The sequence below is a fragment of the Giraffa tippelskirchi genome, chromosome 7 (genome assembly GCF_054371585.1).
Source record: "Giraffa tippelskirchi isolate mGirTip1 chromosome 7, T2T-mGirTip1v1.2.pri, whole genome shotgun sequence".
In the NCBI taxonomy this organism is placed as follows: domain Eukaryota; kingdom Metazoa; phylum Chordata; class Mammalia; order Artiodactyla; family Giraffidae; genus Giraffa; species Giraffa tippelskirchi.
The window spans coordinates 129,981,778-130,003,940 of NC_137281.1; the positions used below are offsets into that span (position 1 = coordinate 129,981,778).

At 46.9% G+C, this 22,163-nt stretch overlaps 1 protein-coding gene across 3 annotated transcripts; it reads right to left on the reverse strand.

Annotated features, from left to right (window-relative positions):
• Positions 1-12,559: 12,559 nt before the first annotated feature.
• OTX2 (orthodenticle homeobox 2) lies at positions 12,560-20,275 on the reverse strand. Of its 3 annotated transcripts, none has more exons than XM_081509577.1 (4): positions 19,983-20,275; positions 17,143-17,358; positions 16,046-16,197; positions 12,560-14,208 (listed from the first exon to the last, which is right to left on the reverse strand). In XM_081509577.1, the coding sequence occupies exons 2-4, from the start codon at positions 17,237-17,239 to the stop codon at positions 13,588-13,590; spliced, it is 870 nt and encodes a 289-aa protein (XP_081365703.1). In that variant the 5' UTR covers positions 17,240-17,358; positions 19,983-20,275; the 3' UTR covers positions 12,560-13,587. The 3 variants fall into 3 exon arrangements, with proteins under 3 accessions (XP_081365703.1, XP_081365702.1, XP_081365701.1); XM_081509576.1 differs by lacking the exon at positions 19,983-20,275 and adding an exon at positions 19,640-19,825; XM_081509575.1 differs by lacking the exon at positions 19,983-20,275 and having other exon boundaries at positions 16,046-16,221; positions 17,143-17,239.
• Positions 20,276-22,163: the final 1,888 nt, after the last annotated feature.

The window sequence follows — 22,163 nt, forward strand, 5'->3', positions numbered from 1 at the left end:
AGGAACAGTTTGTTGTTCAGGGTGCTTGAAGCCAGGAAAAAACTACTTGCAGTGATGAATGAAGACTTTAACTCTTATATGGAGAGGACCAGAGGTATGATTTTAAGATAGTAAGGTTGAAAATTCCCTGGCAGTCCAGTGGTTAGGACTCCATGCTTCCACTACAGGGGGCATGGGTTCAGTCCCTGATAGGGGAACTAAGATCCTGCATGCTGAGCCACCAAGTACATAAATAAAATAGGGTGGTTTGTCTCATTACACCTTGATCCCCTTGTAAAATCCCTTCGTTCGTACTTCCTTTTTTCCAAACATATTTGCAGAGTTCAAAATCCTTATGGTTTCTTTCAATGCTGAACAAAAAAATATAGACTCTTCATGATAAAGGCAAACAGAATACAAAATAAATTTAATCTATGAAGTTACACAAAACATATAGTTTGACACATATTATACACTATTATATACTCACTCCTCTTGTATTCTTCATGTTACATCTGTGATCCTGTCCTTTTAACAAGATGAGTACAGTCACCATTAGTTCATCATGGCTTCTCTGACTCAACTTTGCTGGCCAGTGACTGACTACAGTGACAATGACAATAATGGTGACAATAATAATAAAGAACATGGACTGAGAACTTATTGAGCTAAGTGCTTCAGTGGCCATAGCAATTGGAGAACTACAAACTATTATTTTTCCTGTTTTACAGATGAGGACACTAGGGCGCAGAGGGGTTAAATTATCTTCATAAGGACAAATATCTACAAATACCATTATAGAGGAGCTTGAATTCAAACCCAAACAATCCAACTCTAAAGCCTAAATGCTTCACTGCTATCCTTAACTGCTCCCCTGGTGAAGCATGGGGCGAATTTCTTAAATAATGAAAAGCACGTACTGACTTACGTTTTCTAAGGCACCTGGAAGTTATATCTCCTTATTAAATAATGTTGTATAAGGTTTTCCACAAGGTTAAGAGAGCTAGAAGTATAGGCAAAAACCACAATGCAATTTGTATATGAAGTTTGGGATAAAATTAACCAAAGCTCAGAAAAAGCTAAAAATATTCAGACAAGATGAGCATGTCCACGAGCGAAGTTACAGACATTCCTTAGCACCAAATCCACTCAAGTTATCAATGGACAACATATATGTAAAAGTTCAAGGCCTATAATAAAAACCGACCTCTGGAAAGTGGTAAATTTGCCACTTTGGATAGATCTTTGAAAGGCTGAGTAAATCACCCAGTCCAACGCTCTGCTTATTGATTTAAGACATACGCAAATGTCCCATTTCAATTAGGGAGACTGATCCCCTCTTCACCATCATCTTGAAGAACGGCAGCACTAAGCAAGGGAACAAAAGCCTAGACTCTCCCTCTTTAAGGTTCTGGACTCTATCCAGACCCCTTCATGGAGCAGACAGATACTTAAGAAAGATAGTCCTGAAATTGTAAGCCCTTGCAAATACTCTGAACATGAGTTTGCCTCTTGTCTGACCAGGCAAATGTTGTGACTCTCTTTATGCTTTCTGAACATTATATCCTTAAGACACTAGAGCTGAGGCCAATCTTAAGCAGTAACAACGCTTCATTTTTTATCTGTGTCTTATTTCCCCACAATCAATTAAGCAACTGCCCAATATTAGAAAATGCACCACTTTAGCCATCAGTGACTGGTGGTCCAGCAGTTAAGGATCCAGCTTGCAATGTAAGGGACACCATTCGATCCCTGGTTTGGGAAGATCCCATTTGCCACGGAGCAACTAAGCCCAGGCACCACAACTATTGAGCTCACATGCTGCAACTGCTCAAGTCTGTGTGCCCTACACCCTGGGCTTTACAAGAGAAGCCATGGCAATGAGAAGACTGCACACCGCAGTGAAGAGTAGCCCCCGCTCGCCACAACTAGAGAAAGCCCACGAACAGAAACAAACACTCACCACAGCCAATAAATAAATCTTTGTAAGGGGTGTCCCTTTAGCAAATGGATACAATGCACTCATCCTCTGATTAGCATTTATAGCTTAGGTTTATTTAGTGTATCATTTTGAGGAGAAGATATCAAACAACAGAATAGGGTTTGCAAATACCAGTTTATCAAAAAGCTAGGGCAGCAAACAAATAGTGTAGGAATGAAGTTATGGAACAATATAGTGAGATGCTTCTGGGACACTGTTTGCTGATAACTGAAGTTCTGCATAAGTCAAGCTGATCTTTGATCCTGTCCAAAGGAACTTTTTGCTAAAAATAACTAAAACAATTTGGTTTTACTTTTACCATCAATGATCCACTTCCAATACGTGGACCTTAAAAAAATATTATTAAAATAGCTGCAGTATTTTTGAAACCTGTCCATTTTTTTTTTTAATCTGTCATTTCTCTCTAGAACCATCTGCTGCTAAGTCACTTCAGTCGTGTCCGACTCTGTGCGACCCCATGGACTGCAGCCTAGCAGGCTCCCCCATCCCTGGGATTCTCCAGGCAAGAATACTGGAGTGGGTTGCCATTTCCTTCTCCAATGCATGAAAGTTAAAAGTGAAAGCGAAGTCGCTCAGTCGTGTCTGACTCTGAGCGACCCCATAGACTGCAGCCTACCAGCCTCCGTCCATGGGATTTTCCAGGCAAGAGTACTGGAGTGGGGTGCCATTGCCTTCTCCGAGAGCCATCTAGCAAAATCAAATAGAATCATTACAATTAGTATATTGGAGTAGCAGGGGCCAGAATAATTCCACAAAGTAGTAATGGCAGGTTTTCATAACTTCAGCTAGAGCTGAGTACACTGAAATATGAGGCTACTACTCTTCCCTCTACACATTCGAAAGTTTAAATAGTAGTAGTTTTATTGCCCCTGGAGGTCATTTAGCCAACCCTGCTCTGGGCATCAACACACAGGACAGCTTTTGTTTTTCAGCACACCCCTTCCCTTTATTCTCCACGGCTGCCCACTTCCACTCTCCTTTCTAGCCCTGAACTGATATCAGGTTAATATATGGTGATCTTAACTGACCTTATTAGAGACGGCAAAATAAATGCCATTTTCAAAACAAGGAAACCAATTCTAGATAGGACAACATTGCCTTTTATTTAAGCTGCACATTCCCTCTACTGTTTGGTAAAAACATTCATTTCCAGAGGCTTTTTCTAGTTGTGGTTACAGCGGTGTTGTTCAAAGTTTATTGGGCCAGGAACACACAAGGTTACCTTTTCAACCTTTCTAATTTTTATTGGATTCTAAGCTCCTACATCTTGGCCCTCGGGCATTTTCATTGATAAAGCCCTCCTACCTTCTAGTCCAACAAAGACCAAAGACTTTGGATATGAATTTTTTAAAGTAACCACTGGAGAAGAGGCTTCAATTGTATTGGCCCAACTGGCAATTTGTGGAAGGCCACACGAATTGCTCAGAGATAACGCCCTGCCTTTCACCTCGCGGTCACCAGTTTGAGTCAAGCAGAGATTAACGGTGTCCAACGGTTGTTATCATCTAGTGATGGCTTGGGAGCTGATATGAAATAAATTGCTAGTATCTTGCGTCTACTTGCCTGAGGTCACCCGGTTCAGGCTATTTGAGGGACCAGATCCAAATCTTAGCTGCAATGGTTCCTCTAAATGGAAGCCTCTGTGCAAAGATCAAATGCTAAATAAATCGTAGATTATACTTCTTCTTGCATTAATGGAAGATATCCTCTCAGACAAAGTTTGAAGTAAGCTGGGGAGTTCTAAGTGGGGAAAGTGGGTAAGATCTGCTATTCCAGACGAAAGGCCTCTAAGTATTTAATTTAAATTCTATCCTGGGTCCCCTAGAGGTGATTATACCATCTGATCTTGAATTCCTCTCTTGGATAGTATAGTCATGCCCTCCTTCTGACTCAGTCAGAAGGTCCTGCACCTCCCTTATCTATTGTTTTGTCCATGTTTGACAGTTGTCAAGCTTGAAAATGAAAAACTTTCCAACAGAAAAATTTGGGAACCTGGGCATGGTTGGAATATGCACACACATTTATGTATTTGCAGAGAGCTGGGGATGAGTTTGAGCAAGCTCTGGGAGTTGGTGATGGACCAGGAAGCTTGGCGTGCTGCAATCCATGGGGTCACAAAGAGTCAGACACGACTGAGCAACTGAACTAGCTGACTGAGAGAGAGAAAAACAAAGAACAAATTCACATCAAATTTCCTGAAATATTTAATCAGAGTCAGAAAATATCTTATTATTGATGATTGTTTTGAATAAACAGCCTTTTGGATCTGAATCATTAAAATATTTGCTTAAATTTTCTACTTGACATTTCATGCAAAATACTATTAGAATAAATCTTGTCTACTTCATTCATTAATTTAATGTGCTATACAGACGCATGAACAATAATTCAAACTGGGCCTAACTAGGTAGGATTTAGAAATAAAAGGGACTTTTACGATTATTTTGTTTAAAGAAAATTAAAGGTTTCTAAAAGTTAAGGGTACACTCAAATTTTATAGGACTGTCACCTTTTTTGTTACCAAGTTTACCCTTCATTCACAACCTATAAAAACCAATGGCTCTTAATTTGGAGTTTTTACAAACCCTTTTGGGCTTCCCAGTTGACTCAGTGGTAAAGAGTCCACCTGTCAAGCAAGAGACACAGTTTCCATTTGTGGGTTGGAGGAAGTCAACCCACTCCAGTATTCTTGCCTGGGAAATCCCAAGGATAGAAGAGCCTGATGGGCTACAGCCCACTGGCTCACAAAAGAGCTGGAAACACAACTTAGCAACTAAACAACAACAAACCCTTCTGTGAATTTGGTGAAAGCTATAAATCTTCTGCCCAGGAATAAAAAAAAAAAAAAGTTAACACACAAACCAAAGAAATTTTTGTACAATTGAGTTAATTTACCTATCCTCTAAAATCTATTCACAAAAACCATCCCCAGAAGGATACCTGAAACACAGGGGTAAGAATTTCCGAAGGGACTTTCCTGGTGGTCCAGTGCTCCCAATGCAGGGGGCCCAGGTTCAATCCCTAGTCAGGGAATTGCATCCCACATGCTGCAACTAAGACCTGGTCCAGCCAAATAAATAAATATTTTTAAAAAAGAATTTCTGAAAAAGATATCATCTCAGACAACTTCGAGTAAAAGTACATACTTTGCACCTTTATCAATACATATGAAGAAAAGCAAAAAAAAAGGAGAGAGAGAGAGAAAGCAATGTGCCCTCTTAAAATGGGCAGAAATCAAGATTATTGGTTTAATCAGGCCAATTATTCATCCTTGAAAATGGTGAATACATGTTTGTATCAAGTTTTCCATGTCTTCTCAATCTCAAAATTAGAGAGCCTTAGAGTATGTCCCATTTTAAGACCAAACAAGGCCATGATTTTGTTAAAAGTTAATTATCAAACAGATTGAGTCTTTGTTAGCCTTCTAAAACTTAAAGTGGCCAACTCAGACTAAAATTAAAAACTGTTGTTGTTTAGTCACTAGGTCCTGTCCGACTCTTGCAACCCCATGAACTGTAGCTGGCCAAGCTCCCCTGTCCATGGGATTTTCCAGGCAAGAAAACTGGAGTGGGTTGCCATTTTCTTCCCCCAAATTAAAAATAGAATCCACTTAATCAGCAAGATCTACTGAAAAATAAATTTCAGTTAGAGACTTGGATTAATTTAAAATTCTAAAATGTGATTCTTATTTCCAAAATAACCTAATTTCACTTTAGGCATATATGTAATACACATGTATATATGTGTAATTTCTATATTACACATATAAATATATATAAGTGCCCCAAATATCTGCCTACCATTTAAAAAAAATCCTTACCACTTCCATAGCTGTAAAAATGGCTGAAATTCCTAACCAAACATAATTCAAAAGTTATAAATTTTTTTTAGATTAGTGGCCAAGAAGGACTCAGGGGAGTCCCTTACACTTGCATCCTTAGTCGTCACAACTATGTCAAAATTCATTTTAGACGATTTTGTCAGTCAGTCATCGAAACGTACCCTAGAGCTCTAGCACGAAGTCACCACTCCACGCACCAGCTGGCAAGGCCGCAAGTTGGAACTGGAAGCCACTGCCAGCCGGCTGCCCAGGCTCTCGGGGTTCGGGTGGGTGCACTTCCTTGGGGACCCCAAGATGGTGCCGGCTAGACCTCGCGGCCCTGCGCACTCGGTTCCCGGCTCCTAGCCCAGGCCCGGCGCGGTAGACAAGGGTTATGCCAGGTCGTGAGCTCTAAGGACAAGCCTGTTTCAGTTCTTGCATCTTTCACCACAAGAAGCTTGAGAGAAGAAGTATGGACTTCGGAGCCCGCCCAGCGTGGGGCTGCGGTCAAGGCATGAGGCGAGAAAGCGCCCACGACGTAAGGACGGCCAGGGGCGGGGCGGGGGGAGGGAGCAATGATTCTGATGGGTCAACGGCGACGTGGGCGCAAAGAGACTTCAGCTCCCATTTGTGTGCGATGCGCCCTTGACTGAAGGGAATCTCCCGACGTCCTTACATCACACCCCCATCAGATCCTCGTAAAGAGCATGGATGCGGTTGGAGAAGGAAGAGCACGAGGATCGCGGGCTCCTGGGTCTTCCCCGCTTCCGCGAGGAGGCACAGTACCCTGTGGACCAAGCCTCGCCTCTGCCAGGTGGGTGTGACCCACAGTCTACCACTCCGCAGGGGACCCGGCGGCACCACGTGTGGCCTGGAGCATGCCGGGGCGCTGTGGGTTCGAGGCCCACTTCCGGGGCTGGTGCCCGTCGGCTGCTTGGGTTGCGGGGGGCGGGGGGTCGTGATCTTGATGTCCCAGGCAGCTGATTCGTAGGCTGCCTGCCTCTCAGCCACTCTAGTAACTCCTGGCCTCCCCTGGTACTCTCTCCGGCCTCGCCAAATGACCTTAGCCTGGGGACGGTGCGCAGGCAGGGGAGGCCCCTGGGGCGATGCCCGGGTGTACTTTGCAGCCCCCGAAGGCCCTGCTTTTTGCGGGTCTTCCACTTAGTTTGCGGGGTGAAAAGTGGGGCTGGAGAATGGGAACGCGGTGCACTTGCCACATTTTTTCGTCGAAACCCGGGAACCCCCTCCCTCCCTGGCGCCGCGGCCGCTGCCAGGGCGTTCTTAGCGCCGTCGGGTGCTCGCGTCCTGGCCGGAAGACTTCCCCGCGGTCTGAGGAGAAGAGGGGAGCTCCGCGAGTGGTCGGGACGCCGCAGGCCTTGTGGGAGCTAGCCAGGCAGCCTCTTCACAGGCTCTGCTCTGAGGCGGCGCGAAGAGTCCCGCGGAGGAAGCCTCCGATTTAGGACCCACATCTCAGGCAAGGCCCTCGATCTGCCCCGGCCACCGCTTTTCGGGCTTCGCTCCCGTGAAAGCCGGGATGGGAGGGGCAGTGGCTGGCGACCTGCCCCTCTTAACGTCTGAGGGTGACCTAACGCCTCCAGGCAAGTTTTCCCCTCTGGTTTCCAGAACACTATGCGGTAGCTAAATACGGTTAAATGAAGAACACAGAAGACTCCCTCTCTGCTCTGCGGAAGAACGCTTCTTAAGAGCATCGCTGCTAAGAAGAGGTTTGGCTGTAAGCTGATAATCAGGTAGCTGTGGTCGGACATCCACTCCAGAACCTCGCTGCTCAGGGGCCATGTTATCACACACGACGTCCATTAGGCCCAGTAATCCGCTATCAACGCATTTTAGAGCCATTTGAATGTTAAGGCGATTTTTATTAATGGCCCAGGAGCCTAAAATGTGACTATTGGCTCTAGGAACAGATTTTAACAACTGGAGGCTGCTATGAGTGATTTTCAGAGTAGCTTGAGGCCTCTGGAGACTCCAGTTGAGAGACTGGAGTCAGGGCCTAAGGGGGAGACTTAACTCCACCCAATTGCTGTCTCTATGGGACATTTTCTGGCCTTTAACTCGGGGACCAGGGTTGGAGGGTGAACAGACCCGCGGAGTGCACAGTCTAGTGCTTCTGTGGGATTTGGTAGTTCTATCGTGGGCAGTTCAAAGGGGAAAAACAAAAAGGCAATAGTATAGCTGCTAAACACTCTCATCTTATTTTTCAAGTCTTCTGCTAGAAAGGTTTTCTAGTAATGTCAAGTAGGCTAACAAGCCTATTTTTATCCAAAAGGCCATATTCCCACTCCTAAGTAGGCAAACTAAGTCTAGTACACTGGAGACGTGGACAGAGGATTCCATTTGATTCTAGGATAGCTTTTTTCCCCCTTGTGGTACTGAAACAGAAGTGAATTCAAACTTTGGCCACTTAATATTATATTTGCTATGGCATTCTTTTTTTCCCCTTTGTTGTTGTTTTCCTTCCACTGAGAATTGAAGGTAAAGGATGGGGAAGATTAAGGAATAAAAGTGAGTCACAGACCTCATGCAGTTCGACTTTCCCTCTAGGAGAAAAACAAAATTCGAAGCTGACCCTCCCCCTAGTGATAGCCTGGCCTCTCTGGCACCTGCAGTTATCTTTGACCAAATGGGTTGGACTTGGTAGGGCTCCTTTATTTGAATTTGCTTATTGTTTGTTTGCAGTCAACAGCGGGTTGGTTTTTAAATATAAAGCACACTGCTTGCAAGAGAGGAAGTCTGGCTAATTCTCTTTAGAACTGGGGGCACCTCCCTGGCTTGTGGGGACCGCTGGCTTGTGGGGACCGCTGCATAGGGGAAGGCCTTTTAAATGCATGCCTGCTTCCTTCTCCTGTCCAGCCATTTCCCCATACAAAAGCTTCCTCTAGCCCTGTGATGGGTTCCGTTTCCTTCAAACTGCTTCCACCAGAAAAACTGCCCTTTACAGTGTCGAAATTTCATTTTAATCAGGTTAAACCGAAAACTCACTTATTATTTTAAGGCCTCGTGTTGCTATTAACAGGCAGTTTAGAAGAGATGCTTCAAGCAATGGTATACAATGTGTCTCAATGCACCAGGAGCACTATGGTTTCACATGTAGTGTTAATTCTGTCCGAGACAAATCCCATAATCTGTGCCGTTTCAGAGCCTAATACGGAAAAACATCCGGGTGGGTTTTGCTCTCCATCCCAGGGGAACGTCCCCGGGGCTCCCCGTCTTTTGTATCATGCTAACCTAAGGGTGCAAATGGGGCGACTGGAGGGATCAGGTTTTATCAGGGCACGCTGCGCTGACAGGGTTCTAGCCGTTGAAGAGAGGAAAAAGAAGTGTTCAAGACTCTGGTCGCAGATCTGGGCATGCAGATGCCTGACGGGGGGCGTGGACCCTTTGTGGTACCAGACAGCTGTTCTATGTAAAGGTTTTGGAGGAAAGCGTGAAGCAAGCCGGGGTCAGAGCTGAAACTGACCCTGCATCTCAGCATTTCGGTTATTTTCTAAGACTTCAGCTTCCATTTGTGTGGGATGCGCCTGTCTCCAGCCGGATTCCTTTGTGTTTCTCTTTTGCATGATTAAAACACGCCTCTGTATGCAATAAACCACCACCTCACACTGGAACGCCTGGTTTTGGGTTACCGCTTTGTCCGGGTAACAACAGTGAGGTTTTCAAGCGGGTGTTAGTTAGACGCGGGTTCAAACCTGCGGTGCGCGCGCCGGGGCCGATCGCCTGAGCGCCCGCTTCTGGTTAAGTGGAGGTGGGAGCAGCACTGCGGCCCTGCGCTGCAGGTAACCGGAACGGGCCACCCGGAGCTGTCCGGGACGCCAGAGGCAAGGCTTTCTTTTCCCAGAACTGGCCTCCGGCCTTAAGGGCAGTTGAGTGCTGCGCCGGGTCTAAAAAGGAAGTCAGGGTATCCGGTTTAAAGACGAAATCTAGAGACGTCGGAGAAAAGGGTTGCGCCAAGGGTAACCGCGAGTCCCGCAGGCTCCCCCTTGATAGGCTCAGCTCAGAGCCCAGGACACCACGCAGGGTAGAACTCACCCAGACCCACTAGCCCAAGCCCCAGACTTTCCTGAAGGACCCCTGGGGCCCCAGGCAGGCTCAGCTGGACCCCACCTCGGCGCCACGTCTGCACAGGACACCGTAGGCCCAAGGCGCGGCGGGAGCCCCCGCTGTGGCGGCGGCGGCGGCCTCGCCCTTCACCGCCAGTGGGAGACCCAGCCGTCTGCGGTACTTCCTCCCAGGGAGGGGCCGAGGACTGCAAGAGGCCAAGGGCCCCGCCGCACCGTCTTCTCCTCGCTGGCCCCCTCTCCCGGGCCCCGCAGGCCCAGATCGCCTTCTTCTCCTTCGGCCTTGGCTTCCGATCCTTCTAGCTCCGGGCGTTCGTCTCCTGGCCTGGCCACACACACGCACCCGAAGTCCGTCCGCCCCCCGAACTCAGCCAGGCCGTGAAGTCACGGACCAGGTGCGCCCAGGCCCACGGCTGACCCCGAAGGCTGCTCTCAGGGCTCAAGGAGGCCGCGCTCCTCCCGGCGCCGGCGGCGCACGAGCCTCCCTGCAGCCCACAGCGCCCGGAGCCGCGAGGGAGACCTGAGGACCGGGTCGTGCGGTGGGCTGCGGCTCGGCCGAGGTTGCGACCAGAGCCGGAGCCAGCCTAGACAGAGGGGAAGCCGGAGGACGAGCGCCCCAAAGGCCGCCCCAGCCCGGCCTGCAGGGCCGAGCGGGGCCCAGAGGGCGGCGCCAGCCTGGAGAGCCACTTGGGCCGCGGGCCCGGGGGGCTGAGGTGGGAGTGCTCCTCCCGGCTAACTCTGATCGGGCCATCGAGACTTAAGAAACCGCAGCCCTGAAAACTCGCCGTGGACTCGGTTCCAGTGCCGCCTCGCCCGCACCTCGGCGCCAAGTCCTCGGAGTCCCGCGTGGGCCTCCCGGGCTGAGGGTGGGCAGAGCCGCAGGAAAGGCGAGATTAGAGCGAAGCGATGGGGTGGGGGGGGGGGTGGACTGACCATTATCTCAAACTCCGACGTTTCGAAAGCCGGAACTTAATTGACTTGATTGGATTTCTCTTCTTATCTTTGAAGGGGCGAAACACTCCCAAGGTGAAATAAAAAGGGCTCAGAATCTTTGCGGGAAAGATAAAGGTTTGGGACAACAGATCTTTGTAAAGCAAACTAGCCCACCCTCACCTGCACCCCTCAAAACGAATATTACATCAACGTTCAAGTCTTTGTTGGTCGCCAGGCAGTAGAAATAGCTCCCTGACGCCTGTGGAGGGTGGCATCATTTCGGTACCAACTTTACTTTATTAAGCCGAGTCTTGGCTTGGCGCGGTGACCAGAACTCTGGACGAAGGAGCCCGCGCTAGCTGCCCGCCTCCCTGACCCTCCGTCTCTTGCCTGTGGTCATGGGGAATTCATTTCTACTTCACCGTCAATTCAAAGGGATTTAACTCTGTGATCTGTTAAACGGAGTTGTGCAAAGGTGATGGAAAAATTAGCTTCAGAGGAGGCTCAACGCCTTTTTCTGACGTCCTCCTTTTTTAAAGTACCGGGAGAGAAACCCAACTGCAGTTACTTGCCGAGTACTCCGCTGTTTGTCGTCGTTATTGTTTTTGTATAGAGGATGCTCTTTTCTGTCCCTTTGTGGGACATTCTGAAAACCTAAGGCAGTGTGAGAAGTGATTTTGGGTCTGCTTTACTGCTGCATGAGAAAATCTGGGAGAATAAGACCCAGTATCTGGACTATAAAGGAAAGATTCATGCTGGTGTCTTCTCCCCGCCCCCAATCTCCCTCCAGCGTTAACTATGGTAGAGCGAATATTATCAGTAAGAACTGGAAAATCTTGCCATTGAGTTGTGCCTCACTTGTTGACTGTAAACTATTCCATTTCCTTTAGCAGCAAAACAAAAACAATTATTAGACAAGATCATGTAGGCTCGAAAGAGCATGCGCAGTCAGGGAAAATTAGCCAGAAAACAAAATGGTTTCAACTGCTAATGTTCATTTTAAAAAGTTACAATCAAGAGTCACTTCATTTTGGTCAAACTTAAGAGCATAAGGAATGTAAAATGCAATTAAATAATGCTTTTACCTGAGGAGCACCATAATCATTGGCCCATTTGTCTTTTCTCATGGTTGGTTTACAAAATGCAGGTATAACCAGAAGGGACCTTTTTTTTTTCTCCCTTAGCACTTTCTTAAAAAAAAAAAAGACCAGAGTGCCTTATGTTCAAGTACTGAAATTATATGTTTTAAAACTTTTCTGAAACTCTTTTGTTCAGAAATCATTTCTGCCTGAATTGCTTTCAGATTCTGATTACATTCCCTCTCATGTTTACCTCAGATTTTTTTGGAACTTAAAAGAGAATAGAAACAAGGGATTCTTGTCATTCACATTTTCTCTGAGGTACTACAGTTCGTCACTTCTTGCTTAAAAAATTGATCTTGTTAAGACATACTAGTAAGGTGCCTAAGAAATCATTAGGGTATCTGGCAGGGAGGGAAAAACAAGGAGGGGTTTTGATTGTTACGCTCCCTATATTCAATTTCAGAGCAGTATTAATGAAAGTCACAAAAAGTTTACATACCAATCATTCATATCTTAGTCATTCATATTTAGCACCCCCCCAATTTAAAAAAAAAAAATTTTGTTAATTCCCTCTCTGATCCAAGAAAAACATTTTTGGGGGAGGAGTGGCTGAATATGGGCTTCTCATTCACAAATAGTGGTATAAAATTAAACGGGACCCAATGTTGTGCTAGAACCATTTTAATATAATTATACATATCTGCCAAATCAGGAAGAAAGGTTTATGCATATATAACTTTTCCAGTTAACATCTGCAAACATAAACAACGATGATCTCAGCTTATAAATTCATCAGGGTCAGAGCAATTGACCAATGTCTCTTTACTGCTAGGTTTACCAACAGTAAATTACATGATGAATTAGTGTCCTTTTGTTTCTCTTCTCTTACTCTCCTTGTCCAGAGACATTTTGTTGTATAGTTTCAGTGCAGCTCACCTCCAGCCAAAGGTAATCTTTTTAGATAAGTACTCAGTTGCTCTGAATTTACTTATAATTATAACCTATTTAATCACAGAAGAACCCCTGCAGAGGTGGAGTTCAAGGTTGCATACAATAACAGGAGATCACAGTTTTGAAGTCTAGCACAGATTAAAAACCACAGATGTACCATTTATATAAGACACACACTGATTGTCTCTTAAACTACATATTGACTCCTTATGAACATTATTTTTTAAATAAAGTAGTGCATCTAGGACAATCAGTCGCACAATTCACACAGCCCTGAAAAGTTTTTCAGTGCCAACTACCAGTTGGTCATGAAACGTGAGTGAGCTTGAGACACTGTCCATTCCTAAGATTCAACCAAGGATTGGCTAAAACATTGGAACACCTCTGCTAAGAAGGCTATGTCCTTCCCTCCTTCTCACAATTTAGTTCTGCTTGTTTATTTTTGGTGGTATTTGGTTGCACATGGCTAGAATGCTTTCCATCACTTTGTGAATCAGGAAAACCAATGATCTAAAACTATAACAGGATCTTAAGTATTAAGTAGATTGGTTTGTCCATTTCAGGTAGCTGGTTGGTAGGCCCCTCTAAGGCCTTTCATTTTCCTTCTATGCCTCCCAGGACATTGATCAGAAGATGAGTCTGAACATCATACCATCTAACTCTTTTAACCAATGCCTGGCTAAAACTGGAATGTCCAGCCCAGTATACTTAAAAATCACCCACAAAAAGAGGTTCTACAGGTCTTCACAAAACCTGGAATTTCCACGAAGATGTCTGATCTTTATAATCCAAGCAGTCAGCATTGAAGTTAAGCTTCCAGGAGGCAGTTTGGTCCTTATAATCCAAGCAATCAGTGGTTGAGTTAAAACCCAAGCTTGAAGCTCCATATCCCTGGGTGGAAAGAGAAGCTGGGGACTGATTGAGATGGCTGGTGACTGCATTGGTACCCATGGGACTGAGTGTGGTCCCTGGTCCAGGAAGCTGGTGATGCATAGGGGTCAAATAAGATCCACAGTCCATGCCCCCAAAGTAGGAAGTTGAGCCAGCATATCCTTGACTATAACCTGAAGCCTGAGTATAGGTCATGGGATAGGACCTCTGCATGCAGGAAGAGGAGGTGGACAGGGGATCTGACAGTGGGGAGATGGAAGCTGGGCTCCAGATAGACACAGGAGCACTGCTGCTGGAAATGGCTGGGACTGAGGTGCTAGAGGGGGGAGTAAATTGGCCACTTGTTCCACTCTCTGAACTCACTTCCCGGGCAGGAGATGTCTTCTTTTTGGCAGGTCTCACTTTGTTTTGACCTCCATTCTGCTGCTGCTGCTGCTGTTGGCGGCACTTAGCTCTTCGATTCTTAAACCATACCTTGAAAGGGAAAGAAACTTCTTTAACATGGTTTCAATAATTCCTTAAGGAAAAGAGTGGCTCTCAGATTATAAATCTGTCCTAGGTGGACAGATGAGCTAAGCGGACAATCTCTCCTGCCAGTGAAAACTCTCATATATGCTCGTGGAATTATAAGAAAATCAGGGAGGCTCTATCTAAAAGCACTTGACCCTGCTTTACTCCTAGCTCAGAACAGTAACATTTAAAATAATCACCCAAATCATATAGCTAAAAACTCTCCCCCTCACTTTCCTGTCTCTTATTTCCCTTCAAATACACACATAAACGTAGACCTAGCTGCATTTTGGAACACTCTCACAATGGAATAGAACATATTTGTGTCTTTTGGATGAGAACATAGGAGAAATGAGGTAAAACAATTCTTTTGTTACATGCCAACAAGAACAGCCTAAATTCAAACACTTTATGGTCCATCTTCCAGGTAGCAACCGCTAATATGAAGGCTGGTTCCATCACTTTACCTTTTGTCTCTCCTAGAAAGATTCATAAAAGAAAGCTCTCAGGAGAAAAGATCCTGTTGAGGAAGGTCTGAAAGCCACTATTCGCCAAAACCTTCCTTATGGTAAGTGGAGTGAATTGTATGTACTCTGTTTTGAATTCACAACCAAACATCTCTTCTAGTCTCAAGTCTGAGACTGAGGCTTTTCCTCCAGGGTAGTGCCACTCGACACATAGATTGTTTCTTGTGTTGTGTTCATTGGCTTGTCACCACTGTGTGTAATTTTCAAAAGTTCTCTTTACCAGCCTTGTTCATGTTCTGCAATGAAGGAGCTGTATTTGGTGTGCAAGGGGGTTTATCAGGGAAACTATGGGCATTTTTTGGGCAAAAGTTTTTAGTTGTCTTCTTGAGTGAGCTCTCCATATTGGCGTCTAACTGTGATAATAATGCCATAATACTGAGCACAAACCACCAGCCATTCAGAGCCATTTATTTTCTTTCAGTGAAAACTTTAGTTCAAGCCTCACAGGTGCTACAACTTCTTCTATCCTACTTTGAAAAAGTCTCTTTTTGACCTGCTATTCATGCTGATGTGTCCTAGCTGAAGGGTAGTCCCAAGTGTGTATGTGGTTTAAGTGCTCAACATTCTTCCCAGAGAAATCTACATGGGACTTGCATTCCAGGAAAGTTGGGAGTTCATTTTCCTCTCCAGCTTAATTAAGGTCAAGTTAAGAGGGAGAAAGGGGGAAGGTAGTTATCACAGGGATATCATGTTGATATTTTATCTGCAGAATGGCTAAGATTTAGCAAATTCTGTTCAATCCATAAGAAGTCAAAGAAAACACTCTTATTGTGTTATTTCTTCTACCACCAAACTGACATGTGACCTTGAGCAGTCCATTTACTCTACTTCTTCATTGTAAAAATATTGGAACTATCCAGGAGCTAAGCTTCTTTTACCCCTAAAAGTAGATGAGAATTGGGGTTGGGGGAGGGGTGGATTTCCAATAGAGGAAGGGAAGTTTTAAAATACTATGTGACTCTCCTTGAGTCCAAGGGTTCTAGGACTAGGCTTTATCATCACAGCTTAATCACCCATCTTACCTTGCAGCCTAGGCTGGAAGACCCTTGGTTATAGCATTGGGTGGGGGTGGAGGGACAAAAAGGAGTAGGAGGAGAGGACCTTAAGAGACAAGTTCACTGGCTTCAGATGGAGCTGGTTAGTTTCAAACTTCCTTTGGTCCTCTCTGAGACCTGGGACTCTCCTGGGTCCTCTACATACACACAGTATGGGGGTGAGGTGGAGTGGGCGGGTGTCACGGTCAGGAAAGACGGTTCTGTCTACATCTGCCCTACCTGTACCCTGGACTCAGGCAAGTTGATTTTCAGCGCCACCTCCTCCCGCATGAAGATGTCTGGGTATCGGGTCTTAGCAAACAGTGCTTCCAGCACATCTAGCTGCGCTCGGGTGAACGTCGTCCTCTCCCGCCGCTGTTTCCGAGGGGTGGCTGCGGGACAAGAAGCCCAGGGCCCTTTAGGGTGGGGGAGCAGTTTCTCAGTCATAGGGGTCTCTGCGGGTATCCGACTCTCCCTACCCCCACACCTCAGCACTCCCCAGGTCCTCTGCATCCGCTCAGCCGGGACGCTACCCATGTTCTCTCCACCCCCTCCCCGTCCTCGGCTCCTCCGGCAGACACGGCCCCTTCCAGGGGAGACCCCACTCCCCCTGACATCGGAGATCGCTCCAGTCAGAGCGTCCCTTCGAAAGCAAACAAAACAAATGAAATAAAAGACAAAAAACAAGAACCCTCCAAAATCAACCCCTAAACCACAACACAAAAACTCCATTCTCCCAAGTCAAAGGATCCTCGCTCAAATTGATGGGGCCTTTGTTCCTCCATCTTTAAAATGGGGGCACATTTCACTTCATACTTCTCCTTCTGCCACGACTTCACAAAACAGATCTCATCGGAAAGGAAAACACTCGCACCCCGGATAAATCACACCTCAAGGGATTAGAGATGAAGAGCCTGGAGGTCAGAGGAGATGCTGCAGGTTTTGGCGGGGAGAATTTATGAGGACCTCGACTTCTCCAAGAGGGCACTTCAGAGGAACTGGACTTCGAGGTACGGGCAGGGGCGTCTCCCCCAAATGACAAGGGCAGTAGCCTTCTTTGCCCCAGTCCAATGTATGTTCCCATTCACTCCAATTAAAAAGATACGATTTTCTGAAAACTTTGTGGATCCATCTACACCCTTTTCCCCAGCCCCTGCCCTCTCCACCACCCTGTGGCTTTGAGCTGCTGCTTGGAAGAAAAACCCAGGGGGACCTCTCCTGGAGCTGGGGCGGGGCGACGCGACTCTCTAACCCGGTGCTCCCGGGGAAAGGGTGTTATAAACCTGCGAAGCGGCCGTGGGGAAGGAGAGGGCAAGAGTGCCGCGGGGCTCACTTACCCGGGTAGCCCACCGAGGGGTGCAGCAAGTCCATGCCCGAAGTGGTCAGACTCAGCCCATTGACTGCATAAGGCGGTTGCTTAAGATAAGACATCATGCTAAGGTTGTTTGGAGGCGCAAAGTCAGCCCAAATCCGGGGGACCCAGCCGGAAGGTCTTGCTTCGCCCGGGTTGGACAGATTCAGAGTCCTTGGTGGGTGGGTTTGGAGTGGTGGAACTAAGGCAAAGTAAACAAACAAACAGAGGTGCTGGTTTACCGCTTCGTAGGATGCAGCTCTTCCACGTTCCACCACTGACTTAAAAAAGAGCCCGAGGTACACAGGCAGAGGTTTTTAAAGAACTTGCAGAGCATCCCCCTACCCCTGCCCCCAGCTGTCCTGGAACTAGAGGAGATGGAGAGAGACCAGATAAACCTGTCTTCCCCACCCCCCAGCCAAAACTTAAAAAAAAAAAAAGACCCGAAGAAAGCAATTACAATCTACCTCCCCCCGCCCCCCAACAAAACCCCACGCCTCCAAATGCTCACATTGCATTCCTATCCCTACATTTGCATAGGACTCTTTGGCTGGCACTAGCTAATTGTCTCAAACAAAACTTGATTGGGGCCATTTGCAGAGACAAAGAACTCTTTGGCTAAATAAATAATGCTGATAACAAAGGCCATTGGTGAGAAACAAAGAAACAATTCAAGAAATCTACCTCTCCCCAGACTGTTGCCTTTCCAAGGCAGATTTTAATTATCTTAGCTTTTTACCACTTTCAACTGCTGCGAACCTAAAATGTCAGTGCATTTAACATCTAAAACACCAACTTGCTGAACGGCAAACTTGAGAAAACTACTCAACCACTATTATTCCACATTTGAAGTCATTTCCAGTAATCATTTTCACCTAATTAGTAGTCTGGGTAATTAGATTTCGAGGTAAGTAACAGATTTATTAGGGTTTTGGAGAACCTTGATTATATGTGTCTAAAGAACTCAAGCTAAACAAACAAGTATTTAACTTTTAATCGACACCCATCAAATATTTAAAGGTAGTGCAAAGAAAGTCTTCAAGTTTGGCACAGAGTTTGCAAGAAACTCTGAAGTAAAGTTAGAATCCCACCAATCAGATAATGACAGTCTCCCACATCTGCAAGTAGAAAGGGTGCGCATTTGTAGTGCAAGCCGCTCCCATGTTGATTTTGATATGTGGAGGCTGCTGATCCTGCAGGAGGCAAATTTTCCGACATTTGGGCTTTCAGCAGCTACAGCAGTTTCCTGTTAACTCTAGCTCCTTTTTGCACATTCTAGTTTTGCAGAAAGTACATACACAAACACCAAAGTTGTGAAACTAACAGAATTTCTCCCTGCCTTTTAAGTTTCCTAAAATCCTATAAGAGAAAGAGCTCAGAGAGGGCAAAGTAAGAAAAAGAAAAGTTATTTACTTTATCCAGATGAGTTTTTTCTCACTCCCCTAAGCAAAGGGATTCAAAAATGAGTATTTATAGGCTGGCTGTTTGCAATTTTGACTTCTATTTTCCCAAAAGGTGGTACTTCTGCATGAATCTCTACTTTTCGACTTTGACATTATGAGAGATTGGTTCAAAATGGCGGATATAAGATTAGGAGAAGTTCCTCTTACTTTTAGAGTTCCCACTGAGTTTTAAGGACTCTGGGTTTTTATATTTACATTGCTTAAGAGATCAAGACACAAAACTCCATAAATGGAACTTGGTTACTGCAACTTCTTCCTGATTTAAGTTCATAGCACAAAACTCATGTTTTCCATCCTTCAGTTCAGTGACTCAGTCGTGTCCGACTCTTAGATCTAACTTGATGTAATTTTATAAATGCCCTTGTAGGAGTTTGAGTCATCTCACCAGTAAAACTGATTTAGCTGCTCCTACAAAAAAAAAAAAGACGTTTTATCTTTTCTTCTCAAGACACAGTTATTTAGAGGCTGTGAAAATATTATTGCTTTAAAATACAATCATGTATTGGTTTTAATAGCCTCTAAGCTGGAGTTCTGTCTTGTTTAATGCAATCTTGCTATGTTGGAAAGTCCTGAACTACTGTAGATGGAAACAACTAAAATTATATCGGATCTGCACATGAGGAATATGGAAGAGTTCTCCATGTAGAGCTCTCACCCAATTAAAAATGCCTGACACATCATACATGAAAGTAGCACATTCCAGCATAAAAAGCAGTTACAAACAGGAAGCACCAGGACAGAGATCCTTCTCGGAGCGCCTTTGATCTACCATCGAAAAACGACCAAAATTCTTGCCATGAGACTGTTTTCGACTTTACTACGGGATACATCTTCAAAAGAAAAAGGAGCAAAACAAAAACTACGACGTGTTCTCGACAGCCAGCCTAGGTACGCGCTCTCCAAAGAAGAGGCCTCGGACCCTTCCATCTAACTTCCAAGCCCTGCCAGGACTCCTTTCTCCCTTCCTCTCTAAGCAGAGCCCGGAAGGGGAAAAAGAAATCCCTTTTCAAAAATACAAACCTCAAAACAACTGCTCAGGAGGTGGCCCCTGGAGAACTCCTACCTATAGAAGGAGCGGGCGGCGGCCGCGCGGCGAGTCCCCGCAGCCGCTCGGCGCCCACACCTCCGGGCGCGAGTGACTCGGTCCGGCGGCGTCCCTGCCCCGCAGCCCCGCAGCCCCGCAGCCTCGGCGCCCGAGGTCCTCCTGCTTCACTGCCCGCCCCGGGCCGCACCGCCTTATATCTAACGGTCAATTCGTGCAATCTGTCGCTCCCCCTCCCACCTCCCCCCTCTGTTTTTTTTTTTTTTCATCTTCCAAGGAGCCCATCTACCAGTTGCTGTGTCCTCGCTCAATAATAATTACCTCGTCCGAGAATTAATTATAATAAATGTTTTCTTGATAAACTAACGAGATAATCCGAAGGGCACACGTCCCTTAATTACAGGCCGCCGGGCTCAGCTCTGCTTCTCGTCCGGGCTGATTAATTTTCTGCATGATGGAAAGGAAACAAAACTACGCGGACTGGCGACCGGCCTGCGGCTCGGAAGACGACCAAGAGGAAGTGGAGAGAGAAAGAAAAGGGGATTTGCGGGCAGCGCGGAAAACAGCCGGCGCGGGCCTCCCTCCGGCGAACTGGAGTGAAAGTTTCTGGCCTCAGGGAATCGAACGACGCTGCCACCCGCGAGGGAGGGAGGAAGAAACGTGCCAAAAGGGTTGGCCTTGACTATTAATTATGGCGAGGAGAAAGCCCTGGTGTGAGCTCCGAGAGCAGAGGTCTGGGTGTCTACCTGCCTTTGGCGGGGGAGGAGTTTCCCCTTCACCTCCTCTCTTTTGCTAATAACTTTGGAGATGGGAAGAGTCCCGAGGCGAGCAGAAGAAACCCTGACCCTGAAGCTCTGGGATGGAGGGAGAATTTCCAGGAGTGACCTCCCCGTACCTCCCCAAGCAATCCACCACTTCAGGGGCAATGCAGCTCGGCCTTCGGCCCCCACACCCCACTTCGGACTGCAAAGGAGGAAAAAGCCGACTGGGCGGAATTCTGACGGGGGCTTGGGTTTCAAAAATTGTATCCTGAAACCAGACTATGATCTCAAGAGTCACTCCGAACGCCTCAACACGAAGTCTTCTTAAGAATCTGCGGCGCGACTCGTCGCCGAGGCTGGGTGCTAGCTGAGGCCTTCTGTTGGTTCTCCCCGGGCAGACCGAGATTGGAGGCTGGGCCTCTGCGCCCCGCTTGTTCCGGCGCGACCCGGCCCGCGACGCCCGGGGGGTCCCTGAGCCTCGGAGAAGAGCGCCCAGCAGGCCCGGCCGCTGGCCCCATCCGAGAACTATCGAGGGGCCGCCTTCCCACCGGAAGGACTGCAGTCCTCGGCTCCGCTCGGCCTCCGGCGGAGCAGGGGCCACTCGCCGCCACTTCTGCCCGCCCCAGGTGCGCGAGGAGGGCTGCGCAGGGCGGGCCCGGAACCGGCCCCGGCAGTCACGTTGTAAAACGACTCTGGCGCACTCGCGGGGTCTAGGACCACAACACACAACAGCCATGGGTGATTATGCCACTGCCGGTTTTTTTTTTTTCCCTCCCCGGATGTGGGGAAAATGGTGATCAAAATGAAAAGGGCGATTTGGAGGCCCTTAGTGAGCTTAGTGAAAACCTTAGTGAGCTTCTCTTGGCTGGGGGAGAGGGGGCCGAAAAGAGTGAGCGGCGAGCGCGGGGCGGACGAGATGCCGGCGCTCCCTGCCTGCTCGGTTATCCTCTCGGGTTTCCTCTTACGTTCATATGGGGCAGGCAGGGGCTCGAAGGGCGCCCACCGGTGCCCGCCGACCCGCGGGCGAGCCGGGCTTTGGGCACGCGGGCCCTGGGAGGCGCCCAAATTATCATCATCACCACTATCCGTCCATCGATCCATCCATTCATCTAGCTACATCTGCGTCTTTTTGTCTCGGACTCTTAAAATGTCCTTGTGATCAATCCAAATGACCCCAAATACATCTGATGGCCAAAACGCAAAGATCGCAGGGAGAAGCCCAGAATGGGCGTTGACATAAAACCACAAACAACACCCCTCCAAAACACCCCACATCAGATTCGCAGGGTTTCCACGACGTTTTGCTAAAGCACCGACCGCAGGAGCGCGTTCCCTCCCTACCTCCCACTCTCGTCCTTATCCCCAGATCATAAATTTTTCGCAGTGATCGTTACTGCACCTCAGAATTTTGCAAAGGGAAGAAAATACATCAGCCTGTAGAAAACTCCACTTCCTCAAAGGTGCATCAGTGGGTCTATTAGAGGTACTGGGGTGGTGGTAGACAGAGGGACACACAGATATGGATACAGACAGACAAGACAGACACTTACCTTACAGCCACATGGGGGGTTTGAGGGAAAAAATCAAATTATCCTTCAAAATTCCAAATAGCCAGCTATCCTAAAAGAAATCAAGAGTATTGAGTTAGATATCTTGTAATCTTCATCGTTCCATAAAAAGTCAAACAACGAAAAATATTTTTCTTAAGAAAAGAAAACGAGGAAAGTCGTTCAAGTTCGAG